General features: G+C 45.8%; 1 protein-coding gene across 4 annotated transcripts in view; it reads left to right on the top strand.

Annotated features, from left to right (window-relative positions):
• Positions 1-17,061, top strand: part of LOC310824269 (ARF GTPase-activating protein GIT1-like) — a 39,370-nt gene extending 22,309 nt beyond the window's left edge. For 3 of the 4 annotated variants that reach the window (XM_083697127.1, XM_083697125.1, XM_083697124.1), the window contains 4 exons: positions 5,794-5,847; positions 6,408-6,484; positions 7,037-7,207; positions 11,816-17,061. In XM_083697127.1, coding sequence (XP_083553253.1) covers positions 5,794-5,847; positions 6,408-6,484; positions 7,037-7,207; positions 11,816-12,185 — 672 coding nt within the window. In that variant the 3' untranslated portion in view covers positions 12,186-17,061. Of the gene's footprint in view, positions 1-5,793; positions 5,848-6,407; positions 6,485-7,036; positions 7,208-9,133; positions 9,198-11,815 lie in introns of all 4 variants that reach the window. The other variant, XM_083697126.1, reaches the window with a different exon arrangement.
• The last annotated feature ends 4,340 nt before the right edge of the window (positions 17,062-21,401 follow it).

Raw genomic sequence — 21,401 nt, 5'->3', positions numbered from 1 at the left:
TAGGTCGCCACAGACTATTACATGTCCCTGAGCCTGGAAAAGGTTGATCTCCCCCTCTAGGATGGAGATGCTATCTTCATCAAAGTATGGTGATTCTATAGGGGGGATATACAGTGTCTTCGGAAAGTATTCAGACCCCTTCACTTTTTCCACATTTTGTTGTGTTATAGACTCAATTTAAAATGGATTAAATTAAAATAATTTGCCATCAATCCACACACACAAATACCTCATGTACATAAGTATTCAGACCCTTTGCTATGACACTCTTAAAATTAGCAAAAATGTCATCAACAAATCATGTAAGTTGAACTGAGTCCATCTTAATGCAAGGATAATAGTTCATGTAATTTCAGAATTATTATCTTTGTTTTTATAGGGTCTCTGATTTGCGTAGCATCTGGGGTGGGCTGTTCTGGCTGTTCCGGCCACCTCTCTCATTGGTTGCTCACTGTCTCAACTTCCTCACCTCTTCCTTCATCTCCTCAAGTGCACTTGTCTTGTCTTGCATCTCCTGTTGGAGCTGCCACGACCATCTGCGCCCCCGGTCTGTGCACGACCGAAAAGTTGAAGGGCTGCAACGCGAGATACCACCGGGTGATCCTCGCGTTCACATCCTTCATGCAGTGGAGCCACTGGAGGGGAGCATGGTCGGAGTAGAGGGTGAAAGCGCGACCCAGCAGGTAGTAGCGGAGGGCGCCGACCGCCCACTTGATGGCCAGGCACTCTTTCTCCACCGTGCTGTACCGGCCCTCCCTCTCCGATAGTTTGCGGCTCAGGTACAGCACTGGCCGGTCAGCCCCCTCCACCCGCTGGGTCAGCACTGCTCCCAGGCCTCTATCCGACGCATCCGTCTGTAGGGAGAAAGGGAGGTTAAAATCAGGCGCATACAGGACCGTTTCTCCACAAAGAGCTCCCTTAAGGGCCTCGAACGACCCCTGGCACTGGCCCGACCATTGGACTGGATCCGGGGCACCCTTCCGGGTGAGGTCCGTCAAGGGACTGGCCAGCTCTGAAAATCCCGGCACGAACTGCCGGTAATAGCCAGCCAGCCCCAGGAAGGCCCTCACCTCCTTCTTCGTCTTCGGCCGCGGAGAGGCGGCGATGTCCGCAGTCTTTTCAATCTGCGGCCGCACCTCCCCCCGACCCAAGTGGTACCCCAGATACCGGATCTCCCTCTGCCCGATCACGCACTTTTTCGGGTTGGCCGTCAGCCCCGCCTGCCTCAGGGACCGCAGAACAGCAGCCACACTCTGCACATGCTGCGCCCAGGTGTCACTGTGAATGACAATGTCATCCAGGTAGGCCGCAGCATAGGCAGAGTGCGGCCGCAGAATGCGGTCCATGAGGCGCTGAAAAGTGGCTGGGGCTCCGAACAACCCGAAAGGGAGCACCGTGAACTGGAATAGCCCGAGCGGAGTGGAAAATGTAGTTTTCTCTCGGGATACCGGGGAGAGTGGAATCTGCCAGTATCCCTTCGTGCAATCCAAGGTCGTGAAATACTTGGCCGTGCCAAGCCGGTCCAAGAGCTCGTCAACCCGGGGCATCGGGTAGGCATCGAACTTGGAGACCGCATTAACCCGTCTATAATCCACACAGAACCGTATAGCCCCATCCGGCTTGTTCACAAGCACGATGGGGCTACACCAGTCACTGCGGGACTCCTCGACCACACCCAGCTCCAGCATGGCTTCCAATTCCCTGCACACAATGTCTCGTTTGTGTACCGGCAACCTATAGGGACGCGTGCGCACCGTTAAACCCGGCTACGTTTCTATATGGTGGTCGATAAGCGTAGTCTGACTGGGCAGGGGAGAGAACACGTCGGCGAACTTGGCTTGCAAATCTGCAACGTCCGTGGCCTGGCTGGCAGAGTTATCAATACCGACCGGAGTGCTAACTTTTGATTTTGGGACTTCCGGACCGAACTCATCTCTCTCTGGAATTATTGTAGCCAGAGCAACAGTGACCACGTCGTTCCATTTTTTTAGGAGATTTACGTGATACACCTGCAAGCTATCCCCCCGGTCCGAGCGTACTACCTCATAACCCACGTCCCCCATGCGACGTGTGACCACAAACGGCCCTTGCCACTTTGCGAGTAATTTCATGCTGGAGGTGGGTAACAGTACGAGCACCTTGTCTCCCGGTGTAATTTCTCGCAGGTTAGTTCCCCTGTCGTATAGCCGCTTTTGACGCTCCTGGGCTTGCAGCAAATGCTCGCGTGAGAACCCCTCGGGCGTGGAGCTTTGTGCGCAAGTCCAGGACGTTTTGAATCTCACTTTTACCCTTCCTCCCAATTTTCTTTAAGAAGGTCTAGGACACCCCGGGGCTTACGCCCGTAGAGTAATTAAAACGGGGAAAACCCGGTGGAAGCTTGGGGGACTTGCCGTACCGCAAACAGCAGGGGATCTAGCCATTTATGCCAATTCCGACTATCCTCGTGTACAAACTTTCGGATCATTGACTTCAAGGTCCGATTGAACCACTCACAAAGGCCATCAGTGGCCGGGTGGTAGACACTGGTTCGAACCGCCTTGATGTTCAACAAGCCATACAGTTCTTTGAGGGTGCGTGACATAAAATTAGTGCCCTGATCGGTGAGAATCTCTTTCGGGATTCCCACGCGGGAGATTACTTGAAACAATGCCTGCGCTACACTCCTGGCAGAGATATTGCGCAGCGGTATTGCCTCGGGGTATCGGGTTGCGTAATCTATCAAGACCAACACAAATCGATATCCCTGTGTACACCGATCAAATGGCCCGATAATATCCATGGCTATGCGGTCGAATGGGTTCTCGACCAATGGTAAGGGCCGCAAGGGGGCCCGTGGAATGGCTGGGGGATTTACCAACTGACATTCACGACAAGAAGCGCACCACCTACGCACCTCTGCCCGAATCCCCGGCCAATAAAATCGAGCCATTATACGGTTTAGTGTCTTATCATACCCTAAATGGCCCGCCATGGGGTTGAAATGAGCCGCCTGGAAGACCATTTCCCGTCGGCTACGGGGAACCAACAACTGGGTTACTTCCTCCTGGCTATGTGAGTCACGACTTACTCGGTACAACCTGTCACTGATAATCGCGAAATAGGGGTGGGCGCGTACTGCGTCTGGCCGTACCAAAGTACCATCAATCGCTATCACTTGGTCATAGGCCGATCGTAGGGTCTCGTCACGAGACTGCTCGAGGGGGAAGTCACCTAGCAGCGGATAGTTTGGCGGGGAAATCTCGGGTTGAGACCCCCCCGCCGGCTCTGGCTCCTCGGCAGTGAAGCGAGGCGCCGCCTCAGCACAGAGCACATTACACGCCTCACACCTCCCTCTCTGTCGTGCATGCACCCCGGTAGCCTGCTTTACTGCTTGAGGAAACCCCTCCCAATCTACACCCAGAATAACAGGATGCGTGAGGCACGGGCTAACCGCCGCCTGTACACTATGCTTTTCCCTTCAAAATGAATTTCGATCGCGACCACAGGATATTCGTGAATGTCCCCATGCACACACTTGACCAACACCCTCGATGTCTTTAACAATGCCCCCGGTCGAACCAGGCGCTCCTGGATCATGGACTGCATGCAGCCCGAATCCAAGAACGCCTGGTGCGTATCATGTTGTATCCTTACCGGAACACGATACGCCGCTCCTGGTCCGGGGGGAGGGCCCGGTATGTCGCCGATGCGGACGACCTGCCCCACCTCCCTCACTGGGCACTCAGCCCGTACATGGCCCGGCCGTCCGCATCGCCCACACACCCCCCCTGTTGCTCGGGGTGCTTCCTGTGGGGCCAGGGTTGGTTCTCGACATGCCTGCCCCTGCCATCTCGTCCTCGGGGCGGGCGCCGGCCTCTCCTTCTCCGGCAGCACGGCTCCTTCCGGGGTTAGTCGCCGGGGCTCCTGCGGCGGGAGGGAGAGATGGTCCTCCGCCAAGGTAACGGCGGCCGCGAGATCCTGGGGCTGGTGGTACTGGACCCAGGCGGGAGCCCCGTGAGGAAGTGCTCCAACACCACCCGGTCCCCGACCTCCTCCGCCGAGCTGTTCCCTGGGTCCAGCCACCGCCGCGCGCTGTCCCACAGCCGCTGGGCGTAGGCAAAGGGTAGGCTCCCCTCCTCCATCGTCAGGGCCCGGAACCGGCGACGGTGTTCCTCCAGGGTGAGGCCCAGGCGGTCCCGAATCGCCCGGGCGAGGGAGGGATAGTCCCGCTGGGCGGCCGTTGGCAGGCTGTGGGCAGTGAGCTGCGCCTCGCCCGACAGGAGGGGCAGCAGATGGTACGCCCACTCGCCGTCCGGCCACCCCGAGATCCTCGCCGTCCCCTCGAACACCGCCAGGAACGCCTCCGGGTCGTCCAGGTCCCCCATCTTCTGGAGGTGTACCTTGGGGGGACCTTGTGGCGACCCGGGCGCCGGTCCCGCTTTGATGGCCCCGACGAGCTCCCAGAGGAGGGCACGGTCCTCAGCCCTCGCCGTCGCCATCTCTCCCATTGCGGATTGCTGCTCGTGCTGGAATTGAGCCTGCCGCTCCAGTATGAGGGCCATCCCTCCGATGGCCGCGCTTAACGCCTCCATTCCTCTGTGTCCCTCGTTGGGCGCCACTGTAACGATGTCCATTGTACACAGAGGCAGACGCAGTGGTGTAGTGAGGGACAGGTCCCGTTTATTCATAAAGTCCGTTATACTTTGGCTTTTCAGCCCTCCACAAACTCGGCAACTTTTCAGTCGCCGTCCTCCCTCTCGAACGCAGAGGCACACATCTTAAACCATCTAGTCAACGAGGCTTCATTTGCAACAGGTGTGCAACGGAGCCTCGCTGACGTAACGCTGGCCACGGTCCTGTAGCTCCCTCTACAGGCCGAACGCTGCATGTCCCCCCACAAAAGGTAACAAGGGTCATACAGAATCAGTGGCTACTACAATAGAAAAAAGGACCGGCAGGGGCTGTTCAACTCAAATAAACAAATATAACCAAAAGAGAGCTCATAAATGGCGAGCAAAACCTAAACTTTCATTATCTAATCAAAACCAAAGCGAAAACAAAACCACACTGGCCTAAAGCAGTGGACAAAACTTAAATACAGTCAAGAACAGCCACCTCTACTCCTGGAGCGTCTAAACAAAAGAATCCACTACGTGTGGTGCAAAATCAGTACAACAAAACTAAACTTGGCCCAATTTTCGGTAACCATAACAAATAATAAACGATTGCGCTATGCACAGTATCACAATACAAAGTCCCAGACACCACTGGGACAATTTTGACTAAACTTGGGTGAATGATGCCATCTTGCCATAGAGATCCGGCATGTTTACCTATACAGTAGCAACAGAAATTCCAAACTTTGAACAAGCATATGTCCTTTCCCGTTCGAGCTAGAGTCAGGAAATTTGGTACATATTTGCAACCCCTCATGAGCAACAAGTTTCTTATTAGGACCTATAAGCTTCGCCCATTAGATTTTCTGCTAATTAGACTTTTTGTCTCCCTCCAAACTTTGAATTCTCTCTCTTATTCATCCACATAAAATACATTTTAATAATTGTCACTAATTCACACAAGGAGGGGCGCTACATCATTCATGGGGGACAACATGTTTACTGTAGACGTAGACTTGTTTTATTTGCACACAAAAAAGATGACGGTGAAAGAGAAGCCAGTGAAGCCCATTGGTAACCTGTCTGAACTGTAACGTCTTCACCTTAACATTTCTGAACCTGTCTGTCAGAAGTATTCCTATGGTTGTTCCTCTCTGTCCTCCTCCTAAAATCCTCTCTCCTTCTCTCCATCCATCAGATGAGGAGGGGTGGGAAGCACCTCTCTGGGTCCATGGAGGTGGGGAGGTACATGGTAAGGACATCGGGCTGACACTCCTTTACACTAGTTATTTACAGTGGACTCCCTACTGTATTATTATTACTCATTATGGTGCATTCATGACCAACTTGGAATTCCCACTTGTGATCTGGGACCTCCGAATTTCGGAGCATTCAAGTGATTTGAGGTCGGAAACTTTCCAACTGGGAGGGCCGTTCAAATAGATTTTTTCCACTTGTCTTGAACGACCCATTAACACAAGTATAATTTGTGACAAGGCCTCACAGCAATCAAGTTTTCTAAATGGCCCAGTGAAACTTTGGTAGCAAGTCTCAGTGTATCCTGCAGGTCATTCCATGCCCTGCACAGTAACTTGTTTTTTTGGTGAATATCTGTGTCATGTTGATTGTTTGATTGATTGTTTCCTGCCTACAGAAAATTAGCTATCCAGCTAAATTTGGTGCAATGACATGTTGCACAGGCATCCCTGACAAATAAACAAACAAACAAATAAATACATAAAATAAAAAAATAACAGCCAATAACAGTATTGGTTCAGTTGATGCTGTGACAGCATGTTGTGTGTCCTCCAGGTCCCAAGAGGGGAGAAGCACGGCAGTGGCACGGACAGTGATTACGACAACACTCAGACATACGAGCTATCGCTGAGGTAAGACTTCGAGAGCAGGTGGAGAAGTAGCAGCGGAGGCAGACATTGGAGGACGGGCTCATCGTAATGCATGAAACGGAATAAGGAATGGTATCAAACATTCCATTCCATGCATTACAATGAGCCCGTCCTCCGATTTCTACCTCCACCGGCCTCCCCGGAGAGAGGTGTACAGGGAGCCTCTCACCTTCCTTCCTTCCGTCTTTGAAGTGATCATGTATCTGACACAACTTGGATTGGTGAAAATCCAGTTGGTGAATTCAATCCACTGGAAAGCTTTGCTTTGACCAATCCAATCATATTAAGATGCATGATTCACTCAAGGAAGGAAGGAAGGAAGGATGTGTTTTTCAAGTATTTGAAGCAGATTAGGGTCTCCTCTTCTCAGGCTTATATCACATGGGGTGGGGGGGGGGCGAGGTAGCAGTGGAGAGCCATATTGTCAGACTGTGTGTTAGTGTTAATTACTGAAGAGGCGCTCACTTCCTCTTATGAGTCAAGGTGTAAATGAGATTCATTTTCATTAACTGTGTTTGTGTGTGTGTGACACAGTATGGGGCGCAGCAGTGAGGAGGAGGGCCGGGGGGAGTCGGAGGATGGGGGAGGGGGGGCAGAACCGGACCCCACCCTGCCTTGCACAGAGGATGTCATTATGAAGACGGAGCAGGTGACCAAAAACATCCAGGAGCTTCTGAGGGCTGCGCAGGAGTTCAAACATGACAGGTACAATATGAAACACAGATGACAGACAGAATTCAGTTCTTTTAGTTTGTACAGTGGCTTCGTAAAGTATTCCGACCCCTTCACTTTTTCCACATTTTGTTGTTATACACTCAATTTAAAATGTATTAAATTGAAAAATGTTGCCATCAATCCACACAATACCCTATATCAATTCCAAAATCACATGAACTACACTGCTCAAAAAAATTAAGGGAACACTTAAGGGACACATCAGATCTTGATGAACGAATTTTTCAAGTTGAAAATCTTTACTGATGTACATTGTATAATTTGTTGAGAACAAAATGACGTAACAGTCAATGGAAACCAAAATCATCAACCCATTGAGGGCTGGATTCAAAATCACACCGAAAATCCAAGTAAAAAAATTCAAATCACAGGCTGATGCAACTTGTGTGAATTTTATCACGGCAACTCATGATGTGATTCAGTAGTGTGTATGGCCCCTGCGTGCCTGAACGCACTCCCGACAACGTCTGGGCATGCTCCTGATGAGTCGGCGGATGGTGTCCTGGGGGATCTCCTCCCAGACCTGGATCAGGGCATCAGTGAGCTCCTGGACAGTCTGTGGCGGTACTTGGTGGCGTCGGATGCACCGATACATAACGTCCCATAGGTGCTCAATTGGATTTAGGTCAGGGGAACGAGAGGGCCATTCAATGGTATCAATGCCTTCTTCATCCAGGAACTGCCTACACACTCTGGCCACATGAGGCCGGGCATTGTCCTGCACTAGGAGGAACCCAGGGCCCACTGCACCAGCGTAAGGTCTGACAATGGGTCTGAGGATCTCATCCCGGTACCTAACAGCAGTCAGGGTACCGTTGGCTATGACATGGAGGTCTGTGCGACCCTCCAAGGATATGCCTCCCCAGACCATCACTGACCCACCGCCAAACCGGTCATGCTGGATGATGTTACAGGCAGCATTACGTTCACCACAGCATCTCCAGACTCTTTCACACCTGTCACATGTGCTCAGTGTGAACCTGCTCTCATCTGTGAAGAGAACAGGACGCCAATGGCGGACCTGCCAATTCTGGTGTTCTCCCACGAATGCCACTGCTGCACGGTGCTGGGCAGTGAGCACAGGTCCCACTAGAGGACGTCGGGCCCTCATGCCACCCTCATGGAGTCTGTTTCTGACAGTTTGGTCAGACACATGCACACCAGTAGCTTGCTGGAGGTCATTTTGTAGGGCTCTGGCAGTGCTCCTCCTGTGCAACCTGAGTGGGCTGCAGGTACCGCCTCATGCTACCAGTAGTGACAAGGACACTAGCAGAACACAAAACTAGAGAAGAATCAGTCAGGAAGGATAAGGAGAGAGCAATTGTCTGTGGCCACCACATGCAAAACCATTACCTTTTTGGGGGTTGTCTTGCTTTTGCTTCTCCAGCACCTGTTGTCACTTTCATTTGCACCAAAGCAGGTGAAATTGATTCACAATCACTTGTGCTTCCTAAATGGGCAGATTGATATCCCTGAAGTTTAACTGACTTGGTGTTACACTGTGACGATTAAGTGTTCCCTTAATTTTTTTGAGCAGTGTTTTATCCTTGCATTAAGATGGACTCAATTCAACTTACTGACTTGTTGCTGACATTTTTGCATTTGAGCACAATTTAAGAGTGTCATAGAAAAGGGTCTGAATACTTATGTACATGACATGACGTACAATTTTAATACATTTCTAAAAACGTGTTTTCGCTTTGTCATTATGGGGTATTGTGTGAATACTTCTGACATTGATGGCAAAAAATATTAAATCCATTTTAAATTGAGTCTATAACACAACAAAATGTGGAAAAAGTGAAGGGGTCTGAATACTTTACGAGGCCACTCTACTTATCCGATTATCTTGTGGTGGTGGTGGTGAACAAGGTGTTACTCTCCTCTCTTCTTCAGCTTTGTTCCGTGCTCCGATAAGATCCGTACGGCTGTCACTGAAATGGCCTCTCTCTTTCCCAAAGTAAGTTTCTGGTTGCTTTGTCTTTTCTGTACTATCACTCTTAATTCTGTACATACACTAAGAAATTAAAAAGTCAAGAAACATTGGACAAGTTGGATGATAAAAGGATCTCTTTCATCTTTGAATGGCACATGGATGAAGCTGTTATGCTAGGTCATGATGCTCTCCAGCTAGCCAGTATCAGTGTTAGGCATGGGTTAGATCAGTGGTTCACAAACTTTTAACAGTCATGTACCCCCTGTCGGTTATTTTGTAGCCTAATTGATATTCTATTAACATTATCTCTTACATATTAGACATTGTCATAATATTATTCTGTTGGGTAGGGTGCATGCATTTATTTTTGGTACTGCAGTGAGACTGCAGTCGGCTATTCAACAGGACTGTTTGGGAAGGTAAATCACAGATTTATTTCGCGTACCCCCTAGATCGATTTTGAGATTAGACAATCGTGGACCTCGGCATCAATACAAAAATAGTTCATCGATGAGTCCAAAAAAACACAAGAAAGATCATTACAAGTAGACAATATTCTCCAGTATATGCGAGATTCAAATATACAGTGGGGGAAATAATTATTTGATCCCCTGCTGATTTTGTTAGTTTGCCCGATTACAAAGAAATGAGCGGTCTATAATTTTTATGGTACTTTTATTTTAACAAATAGACACAGAATATCAACAAAAAAAGTCCAGAAAAACATATTATATAAAGTTATAAATTAATTTGCATTTGATCGAAGGAAATAAGTATTTGATCCCCAAGCAAAACATGACTTAGTACTTGGTGGAGAAACCCTTGTTGGCAAGCACAGAAGTCAGACGTTTCTTGTAGTTGGTCACCAGGTTTGCACACATCTCAGGAGGGATTTTGGTCCACTCCTCTTTACAGATCCTCTCCAAATCCTGAAGGTTTCAAGGCTTTTGCTTGGCAACTCGAAGCTTCAGCTCCCTCCACAAATTTTCTATAGGATTAAGGTCTGGAGACTAGCTAGGCCACTCCATGACCTTAGTGTGCTTCTTCTTGAGCCACTCCTTTGTTGCCTTGGCCGTATGTTTTGGGTCATTGTCATGCTGGAAGACCCATCCACGACCCATCCTCAGTGCTCTGGCTGAGAGAAGGAGGTTCTCATCCAAGATCTTACGGTACATGGCCCCGTCCATTGGCCCCTCAATGCAGTGAAGTCGTCCTGTACCCTTAGCAGAGAAACAACCCCAAAGCATAATGTTTCCACCTCCGTGTTTGACGGTGGGGATGGTGTTCTTGGGATTGTAGCATTCAGCATTTCTCTCCCTCCAAACACGAAGAGTCGAATTTATATTTATAAGAGTTCAATTTTGGTCTCATCTGACCACATCACCTTCTCCCAAGCCTTCTCTGAATCATTTAGGTGTTCATTGGCAAACTTCAGATGGGCCTGTACATGTGCCTTCTTGAGCAGGGGGACCTTGCGGGCACTGCAGGATTTCAATCTGTTACGGTGTAGTGTGTTACCAATGGTTTTCTTGGTGACTGTGGTCCCAGCTGCCTTGAGATCATTACCAAGCTCCTCCCGTGTAGTTCTGGGCTGATCCCTCACCCTTCTCATGATCATCCTTACCCCACGAGGCAAGATCTTGCATGGAGCTCCAGGCCGAGGGCGATTGATGGTTATTTTGTATTTCTTCCATTTTCTAATAATTGCACCAACAGTTGTCTCCTTCTCACCAAGCTTCTTGCTGATGGTCTTGTAGCCCATTCCAGCCTTGTGCAGGTCTACAACTCTTACCCTGATGTCCTTTGAATGTTCTTTGATCTTGCCCATGGTGGTGGAGAGGTTGGAATGGAAGAGATTGATTCTATTGACAGGTGTCTTTTATACCCATAACAAGCAGAGATTAGGAGTACTTTCTTAAAGTGACAGGTGTATTTTCTGGACTACTTTGTTGATATTCTGTCTCTATTTGTTAAAATAAAAGTACCATAAAAATTATAGACTGCTCATTTCTTTGTAATCGGGCAAACTAACAAAATCAGCAGGGGATCAAATAATTATTTCCCCCACTGTACATGTGGGTGTGTTTTGTCATTCATTCAACAACCTCGCTCGAGTTGATTCATCCACTCTTGTTTGGTGCCGTGGGCTATCATTGAGTGTGACCACCGTGGAAAGAGTTTGCATGGGCAAAAAGAGATAGTCGTTCAATGTAAACTTGGTAATAGTAAGTTCATGTACCACTATTGGACAACTGTAACCCAAAGGAAACAAAACGTCCAGCTATCTCCAGTGATGCTGAGAGCGACAGCCAAACTGATATGACGAACTTTACAGTTCAAACATAGACCCGTTAAATGGTTATTTATTTTTCATGGCAGACATGTTTGAATAAACAAGATTCTAATTGTATTCAAGATGTGACATTTTTTAAATACACAGTATATATAAGTCGGCATACGTATAGCATAGCATACACGCATGCCTCTTTATTTTTGCCGGAGACATTTTAGATTAATTGATGATAAAGCGCTTTTAACAACCATCGACTAATCATTTGTAAAAATAAATAAATAATGGAGTCGGACCCATCCCTAATCAGTGTATGACTGACCTCCTCCTCCTCTTCCCTCCTTCCTCCTAGCGGCCGGCGTTGGACACGGTCCACTGCTCCCTGCGTCTCCTGGCCTCCAGCGCCTCGCGCCTGCAGGTGGAGTGTCGTAAGGCGGTGCCCTTGGACCCCTCGGGACCCGTCGTTGACTACCAGCTGCTCACCCAGCAGGTCATCCAGTGCGCCTACGACATCGCCAAGGCCGCCAAGCAACTGGTCACCATCACCACCCGCGAGAAGAAGCAGTGACCGAGCGGGGGGGAGGAGCGAGAGAGACCGAGAGACCGACCAGGGGACTGAGGGAGCTGCAGGAGGACTGAGGGAGATGGATGACAGACAGGGAGGGGTAGAGGAAGAGAGATTGGATAAAGAGAATACAGGAGAGAGGGAAGGGGTAATCTGAGAAACATTGCAGCTCCCTGACTTTTCTGAGAACCAGTAGAGGTTTGATGTCTTACTGTAACTACAGACAGGAGGGTTCTACTGGTGACCAGGGAGTCTGGGGTCTGGTCCATCTCTCCGCCCTCTCATCTCTGATCCCTCGATCTCTCCCTAAAGCCATGCGATGGGGAGTGAACACATCTGGGAAAAGGGTTTGTGAATGGGACCATGGTCGACCTCACGTTCACGCCATCTCTTGCCCCTCCTGAAGATGGAGGGGAATCTCCACAACTCTCTCCCTCTGTAGCCCACCCACCCACCCACCCATATAGACTGGCTGGCTGGAGGCAAGGTGGCAGGGACATCTGCCTTGCTCTTGCTTCTACCCCTCTCTCAGACCCTGGGCTGGACTAGGGAGAGGGCCCTGGTCCCTCAACACCCTATGGGGCCCCAAACAGTAGAACTTGGTGTCATCTATGGTCTGGGTGTGTGTTTGTTTTTCCACGTTTTCCCATTTTTTTTATATATATATATATATATATATACATATATACACACTGCTTAAAAACATTACTGTATATATATATATATAATTATTATTATTTTATTTTATTTTTTTAATTGTGTGCCAATCCGTTGTACCTCTGACTTGTGAAAAAAAAACACTTACACTGGAATTATTGTGATGATTATTGTTGTTTTTTTGTATTATTATGTTTACTGTCATGAAGAATTGCTGTTATTATTGTGTATGTTTTTATTTTGACGTCGTCTCATGTACAGCTCTCCTTCAGTGGAATGGGGAGAGCTGTGAGAAATGAGAAGGCTCTCTCCCTTCTGTCTGACTGGTTACACACACGCACACAAAATGGTCCTCATTACTCCTGGAGCCCTCCTATTATTGTCAGGGGTGACATTTCACTTTTGCCATTGATTTTTCTACCTGTCATGTTTTACTACAGTATGTCAGTAGCCAAGGTGTGAAACAGCTGCCAAAGGAGAAGAGGGGTATGATACCATGTCAGCCAAACGTGTTATGACAAACATCATACTTGACAATCTCTCGTGGCCGGGTTGTAAAGAGAAATTAAGTACCACGTTAGCGACAAAGCTTTAGGGAAGCTGGGCCATGGTTAGTGGTCATTTTTACTATGCTACAGGCTTGGTTGGCTAGTGGAGGAAGATGATCTAGCTGGTCGGTTAGCTGCTTCAGTTTCATCTAGCCGGTCGATTGGCTGCTTCAGTTGGTCAATCAAACTCATCTCATTCAGACTACAGGTGAATCCACACAGCTTGCTCTAAAATCTGACAATTTTAGGCACGAACTTCAGGAACAAATTTGTGAGAGACAACAAACTGCTCTTCGCTATCGTAGGACTGTGCTGAATCAATGGATACTCTAGCAAAGAGATTGCGGACCGATAGCCCTCATGTTCAGTTGGTTTCTCTGCTTCATGGACTGTAGTTAGTTAGTTATCCTCTGTTTCAGTTTTCTGTCCAGCATCCTTAGTAGTAGTAGTGTAGGCTCCACCCAGCGTACAGCACAGTCATCTTCTTAGATTCAAACCCCTCACTAGTTTCTTGTTACTCTGAACCAGTAGAGGTATAAATCAGAGGACGGGCTCATTGTACTGCATGGAACAGAATGAGGAATGGTATCAAACACTTATTCCATTCCATTGAGCCCGTCCTCCGATTTTCTGCCTCCACTGCTCTAAACACCTGAAGTGCTTCCATTTCAGCTCGACTGTTAGTGTGTTGTTCACTAGCCAAGAACCAGATGGTTTCTCTGTCTCAGTCTGTGCTCTTTGTTTTTGACATGTACAGTGCCTTCGGAAAGTATTCAGACCCCTTCACTTTTTCCACGTTGATGTGTTATAGACTCAATTAAAAAAATTAATCATTTGCCATCAATCCACACACAATACCCCAGAATGACAAAGCGAAAACAGGTTTTTTTTAAATGTCAGTGAATTTATTAAAATTTAAATACCTCGTACATAAGTATTCAGACCCTTTGCTATAACACTCTTAAAATTAGCTCAAATGCAAACGTCATCAACAAATCACTCAAGTTGAATTGAGTCCATGTAATTTTGGAATTAATATCTGTGTTTTTATAGGGTCTCTGATTTGCATAGGAATCAATTACACACTGTGTGTGTCTGAGAGGAACAACATTGCTCAGAAATGCGACCCTGAGGCCTGGGGAGACTTACAAAAATGTATTTGTAATGGAGGAGAGGAAAAAGCACAGTCGATGGGACATCATCATCTCGGTCACTCTACAAAATTGGTCTATAACCAAGTGGCCAAAAAGAATCCCTTAATGGAAAATAATCTGTCTCACATCCATAATTGTGTGTGCAACAATGAATTCAAGTGATACAGCAAAGAAAGTGGCTGGAAATGTGTTTATTTGGTTTTACTACAAAGCATTAAGTTTAGTGCAAATCCAGCACATGCAATGCAGTTTCCGCACCATCTCTCGTGTGAAGAATAGTGGTAGCTGCATCAAGTTATGGGTATGTTTGTCACTGGCAGGGACTGGGGAGTTTGTCAGGATCAAGAGAAAATTATTAAATTTGCTGAGTTGGTAGTAACATCCTAATCTACACAGTGTGTAATTGATTCCTATGCAAATCAGAGACCTTATAAAAACAAATATTAATTCCAAAATTACATGAACTATTATCCTTGCATTAAGATGGACTCAATTCAACTTATTGAGTGATTTGTTGATGACATTTTTGCATTTTAGCTCATTTTAAGAGTGTCATAGCAAAGGGTCTGAATACTTATGTACATAAAGTATTTCAGTATTTCAATTTTAATAAATGTACTCAAATTTCCAAAAATGTGTTTTTGCTTTGTCATTCTGGGGTATTGTGTGTGGATTGATGGCAAATTATTTTAATTTAATCAATTTTAAATTGAGTCTATAACACAACAAAGTGTGGAGAAAGTGAAGGGGTCTGAATACTTTCCGAAGGCACTGTATGTACCTGCACGGGAAGGAGAATCTCTTTGTTCCCTGTAGAAATTATATCCAAAAAGATTGTCAAATGTGCAGGCAATTGTGATTACAAAGTACATCTCCTGCAAGACTGGTTTACCGTGGAATGCTGTAAGTACTGTGTGGTTCCCCTAGGTGGACACCTGGGTCAGGCTTCATTCATGCATGTACAAGACGTGAGTTGAGATTCAAGATTTAAGATTCAGGGATTGAAAAAAATTGGCCATTGTTTTTCTGTGAATTTGTCAATTCAGGTTTTGGTTGTTTTTTTTAATATGTTTTCTTGCATTAAAGGTAGACTCTGGAATATGACGTCATAGCAAAACGAGCGGGGCGACTGCCAGACAAAAACGGAGATGCAACGGACAAGAGAATAGAGTGTGTTGCGACAGAGCAAGTTGAATGCGATCGTAAGATCGTATGAAATATATTTTTTATATTTACATTCAAGCAAATGTGTGTCATTGGGGACAAATGGGTTGTGTTGTTAATATTGCATATTGTAGAAAAATATTCAGCATATCAAAATATCCAATATATAAGAACGATGTTGAAATAAATGTAGAGTAAAATGGTGTTGTGGGGTAGTGACATTAGGCTGCTATTGATCCATAGTGATTGGCTGAGACCATGGTTCTAGACTTTATTGGCCCAATCAGAACTGGGAAGGAAAGAATAAATACCACCCCTTTTGAGAATCTTGAATCCACTCAGATTTTGTACTTTGGATTGTTTGAAACCTGTTAAATACGGAAATAAATAGCCCTTCTAAACTGCAAGGTGATAGAATACATGTTTTAAGTTTTGTACAATTTTGTCCATGAAAGTCTCTATTTCCAAGCAGTATCAATTCAAGAGGAATTTTGGGATTGGTACACACATTGTTTGACGTTTAAATGAATGATATATCGTTGTTGATTCTTGAAGAATATAACTTATAAATGCCTCATGAGTTTAGATCCCCATCAGAACCCAAAATATAAGCTTGTTTTACTGCAAACTTCTTCAGCTAACTCCTATGTTTTCATTTCATCAGTTTGTTAAACAATAGAATGGGCGGATGAGGAGCATGCAATTCAGGTGGAGCATACAGCAAAATGTTTCATGGGGTGTGGAGGACTTGCTTACAACTTCCGAAAGCACTTTTTACTGCCTGCGCCCCCAGAATCTCAATCGAGAGAGATAAGTTTCTGGGATCCGAGACTACATGTCGTCACCTGTAGGTTGTTGAGCCAGTGTTGTGGAGGGCAGTACAGGAACTCCAAAGTGCCTCGTCTTGATTGCAAACAGTGGTAGTAAAAATCATGTTTAGCCTTGGAAAAGATGTTGTGTGTGACACCCCTCATGGTTGAAACTGTATACTAGAAGTGTTGTTGAGTAGATTGGTAGTAAAAGTCACCTACCAGGTTTTGAAACCCATCGAGTTTCACAAAGGAGAATAGTCTGACCGTGAACCACTTTTGATGTGAGGGATACTTGACTCCCTCCCCAGGGACAACAGTCAGGAACACAGTCCTTTGGTGATTACCGCTAAAGGGACACCTGATGGTGAAAACAGACATTTCAACAACACGTAAAGAATGAATCATCTATGGCAAACATCAAACCAATTTTAGTGAGTTTACCCTTTAACCAGCACGTTCCATTTGCGCTGATCTTGTGGGTCTTTACTGGGCATGGCCCAACAGTCATCCAATAGAAGCATGAGCTGCCTGTCCTCTCGTTTGAGGGCAAACACCTCCACATACACAGGCTGGCCCAGTTCACGCATCACTGGGGGGCTCCGGGGCGAGTAGAAGGACCTGGACGTGGCATCTGGAAAAATCACGAGGTTTCTGTAAAATTTATGTCAGTGACAATATAAGCTGCAGTATGTATTGAAGGCAACCTTATCTTGAATCAAGCTGATCTTCAGTAAATATAATGAAATTAACTGTGTTTGTTTTTTAAACAATATTTTAGTTTAAAAAAAACGATTTTAGGACTTATTGTGATATTGTCTCAAGCAAACACAAAATGTGATATTATGTTCAGCACTGGACAGCTATGGAATTCAGCACCCTTATAAAAAAATAAAAAATAACTGCACCTTTGGCAAACCTCAGCTCAGTCCACAGAATTCCCTCACTCTTCAGTGCTGGTGGGTGCTCTACTCTCTCAGTTTGGACCTGCATGACTTGTGACACTCTGGCCAATGCATGTCTACAGCGGACTGTCAGCCTCATAAGGGAAATAACAAGCTAACATTCAGCACGTGTTTGATACCATTCCTCATTCCATTCCATGCATTACAATGAGCCCGTCCTCCGATTTCTACCTCCTCCAGCCTCCACTGGTCGTAAGATGTAATGGAGCGACAGTGGGACCTCTGATTTCTACCTCCACTGCTTACTACTTACATACTGTAAGTAACAACATGTACTACGGAAGTCATGCTGTACCTGAGGGGGGAATCTCAAAATACACTCACCGGCCACTTTATTAGGTACACCTGTTCAACTGCTTGTTAACGCAAATATCTAATCAGCCAATCACATGGCAGCAACTCAATGCATTTAGGCATGTAGACATGGTCAAGACGACCTGCTGAAGTTCAAACCGAGCATCAGAATGGGGAAGAAAGGTGATTTAAGTGACTTTGAACGTGGCATGGTTGTTGGTGCCAGACGGGCTGGTCTGAGTATTTCAGAAACTTCTGATCTACTGGGATTTTCACGCACAACCATCTCTAGGGTTTACAGAGAATGGTCCAAAAAAGTGAAAATATCCAGTGAGCGGCAGTTCTCTGGACGAAAATGGCTTGTTGATGCCAGAGGTCAGAGGAGAATGGCCAGACTGGTTCGAGATGATAGAAAGGCAACAGTAACGCAAAGGTTGGTGGTGGTGTAATGGTGTGGGGGATATTTTCTTGCCACACTTTGGGCCCCTTAGTACCAATTGAGCGTCGTTTAAACACCACAGCCTACCTGAGTATTGTTGCTGACCATGTCCATCCCTTTATGACCACAGTGTACCCATCTTCTGATGGCTACTTCCAGCAGGATAACGCGCCGTGTCACAAAGCTCACATCATCTCAAACTGGTTTCTTGAACATGACAATGAGTTCACTGTACTCCAATGGCCTCCACAGTCACCAGATCTCAATCCAATAGAGCACCTTTGGGATGTGGTGGAAGGGGAGATTCGCATCATGGATGTGCAGCCGATAAATCTGCAGCAACTGCGTGATGTTATCATGTCAATATGGACCAAAATCTCTGAGGAATGTTTCCAGCACCTTGTTGAATTCATGCCACAAAGAATTAAGGCAGTTCTGAAGGCAAAAGGGGGTCCAACCCGGTACTAGCAAGGTGTACCTAATAAAGTGGCCGATAAGTGTATGGATCCTTGTTTATAATGTAATTGTCGTTCTGCTTCAACATTTACCCAATGTGATTTGTCCATTGGAAATCTGAAAGAGAGAATCATAATCTGCAGATTCTGCACATAAAGTGCAATTAAAAGTGCAATTATTGTGTATGATGATAATAAATAACATTAATGAGTCAGAAACCTGTCGGGAAATAATCTATTTCTCGACATTGACCTGACTGATAGCCTACCTGCAGGGGGGGGAGAGTCTACGTCTCATCCAAGTCATTTGCGAGTAAGCGTAACACATTTTCTGTCGTGTCGTGAATCTACTTTCATCACATGATGCGCGAGCTAACATCTTCCTGTCTGCTCTGTCGGCTAAACTCCCCTGCTGCTGGATAGACCGTGTCGTGCCGCAAAGTTGAAATAACTTTTAGCTACACTTCCAGGCAGCGTGGAGAACACACTCACGGTAAGCAACCTGTTTTCGAAGTAATTATGCGGCTGGTAAGGTTAGCTTGGCTTGTCAAATTAGGTTTCTTCTAAGTTAGCTATGGCGCTTCTCCATTGACCAGCACGTATGGTACAGGACGGCAAGCATGTATTTACGTTAGCATCACCAGTCCAGGAAGCCTAACTACCACGCTTCAATTTGTTTTCAGAATGAGAGAATTTGAACAGGAGGATGCCCTTACTGTGGCTCAACTAGAGTCAGGTGTAAATAGAGCTGGTTCCAAGAACCATTGATGCTAGACTCAGAGTGATGTAAGGAGAAAAGAATATGTGTTCCCTATGTCACAGTTTTTTAAGAAAATAGAGAAACCAGGCCATGCCCGATGCAGCCTCTGCTGCAAAGAGATCAATTATTCTACCAAGGGCTCCCATGCCCCTTTGGCACACTGTAAAACCGAAAAACATAGCAACTCAGGGCCCATCACAGCAGGGGCCATCAATGTAGGGCCCTGAGCAGATGAGGGAAAGAGTGAAGATGCCGGTACCCCTGTTTGAAAGGGTAGCAAATGCAGAGGTGAGTGTTGGTTAGCCAGTATGTGCTAGTTGTTATCTACAGTCATGAGAAAAAGTTAGGACACCCCCCAAAATATTAAGTTATTCTCTTAAAAATATGGACATATCAATATGTTATCTTCTTTCTAACAATGTCTATAGATAAAGGGGATGTAATTGAACAAAAAACTATGAAAATGTAACTTTGTAATCATTTATTTAACGAAAAATTAACAATAATGCCAATTCCTACTGAGGAAAAAGTTAGGACACCCTATGCCCTAATAGCTAGTATTGCCCCCCTTGGCTGAAATAACCTCAATTAGACGTTTCTTATAACTGTCTACAGGTCTCTGACATCAATTGGGAGAAAGTTTTTCCCACTCCTCCTTGCAGAATTCTTTCAGCTGTGTGATGTTCGAGGGGTGTCTTGCATGCACAGCCAGTTTCAAATCAATCCACAGCATCTCAATAAGATTAAGATCCGGGCTTTGACTTGACCATTCCAGAACTCTCAATTTATTTTTCTTGAGCCATTCCTTGGTAGATTTACTGGAATGTTTTGGGTCATTGTCATGTTGCATGGTCCACATCTGCTTCAGCTTCAACTTTCGAACAGATGGTCTCACATTTTCCTCAAGCACCCTCTGATACAATACAAAATTCATAGTGGATTCTATGATGGTGAGCTGACCAGGCCCTGCTGCAGAAAAGCAGCCCCAAACCATGACATTTCCACCCCCATGCTTCACAGTTGGTATGAGGTTCTTGTTCTCAAATGCTGTCTTGGTTTTGCGCCAAACATGTCTACTCTTACTGTGCCCAAATAGTTCAACTTTGGATTCATCTGTCCAAAGCACATTGTTCCAGAAGTTCTGGTCTTTCTCTCGGTGTTCTCTGGCAAACTTTAGTCTTGCCCTGATGTTTTTTTTTGACAGCAGGGGTTTCCTCCTTGCACACCTCCCATGTAATGCAAACTTGTTCAGTCTCTTTCTTATGGTGGATGCATGTACTTTGACATCAATTGTGGCAAGAGATACCTGTAGGTCTCGTGATGACATTCTGGGATTGTTGGAGACTTCTTTAAGCATCTTTCGGTCAGCTCTTAGGCTGAACTTGCTTGGGCGGCCTGACCTGGCCATGTTGGTGGTGGTTTTAAATGTTCTCCACTTGTAAATTATTTTCCGGACAGTGGAATGGCCAATTTCGAATAGTTTGGAGATCTTTTTATATCCCTTCCCAGACTCGTATGCATCTACAATTTTTCTTCTGAAGGCCTCAGAGAGCTCTTTTGATCTCGCCATGGTGATGCAACTCACTTCAACAATCAAGAGCAAACCAAACTAAATATCTGAGGTTTAAATAGGACAGGCTCCTCCAAAATCCTCTGTAACGCTGTTCTAATCATTTGCACCTGATGTGGTGCTCTTTATTATAATTGTAGGCATTTTAAGTGGAACTAAATGTGGGGGTGTCCTAACGTTTTCCTCACAAGAAGATTGCATTTCTATTAATTACATTTTACCAATCATTTTTTAAATAATTTGTTTCAGTTGTATTTGTTTAGTTATATTACCTCAATTTTTCAATATTGTTCAAATGAATATCAAATGTCCATATGTTTGAATATGTTGAAGAAGACAAAGGTTTTCATAGGGTGTCCTAATTTTTTCTCATGACTGTATATAAAGTCTCAAGCCTAGACTTTGATAAGCAGAATAGGAAATCCCCCATAGATCCCCCATAGTACATTCAATCTCAGTATTGAATTATTTTTGTAATGATGTCAAGTTTACTTATCACAAGCTATGTGCCTTGCAAGTGGAAAGATATCAAATACAGTTTTTTCCAGGCAATGGTTC

Source organism: Argentina silus (genome assembly GCF_951799395.1).
Source record: "Argentina silus genome assembly, chromosome: Y".
NCBI lineage: Eukaryota > Metazoa > Chordata > Actinopteri > Argentiniformes > Argentinidae > Argentina > Argentina silus.
This window is presented reverse-complemented; position numbering and strand designations above follow the sequence as displayed.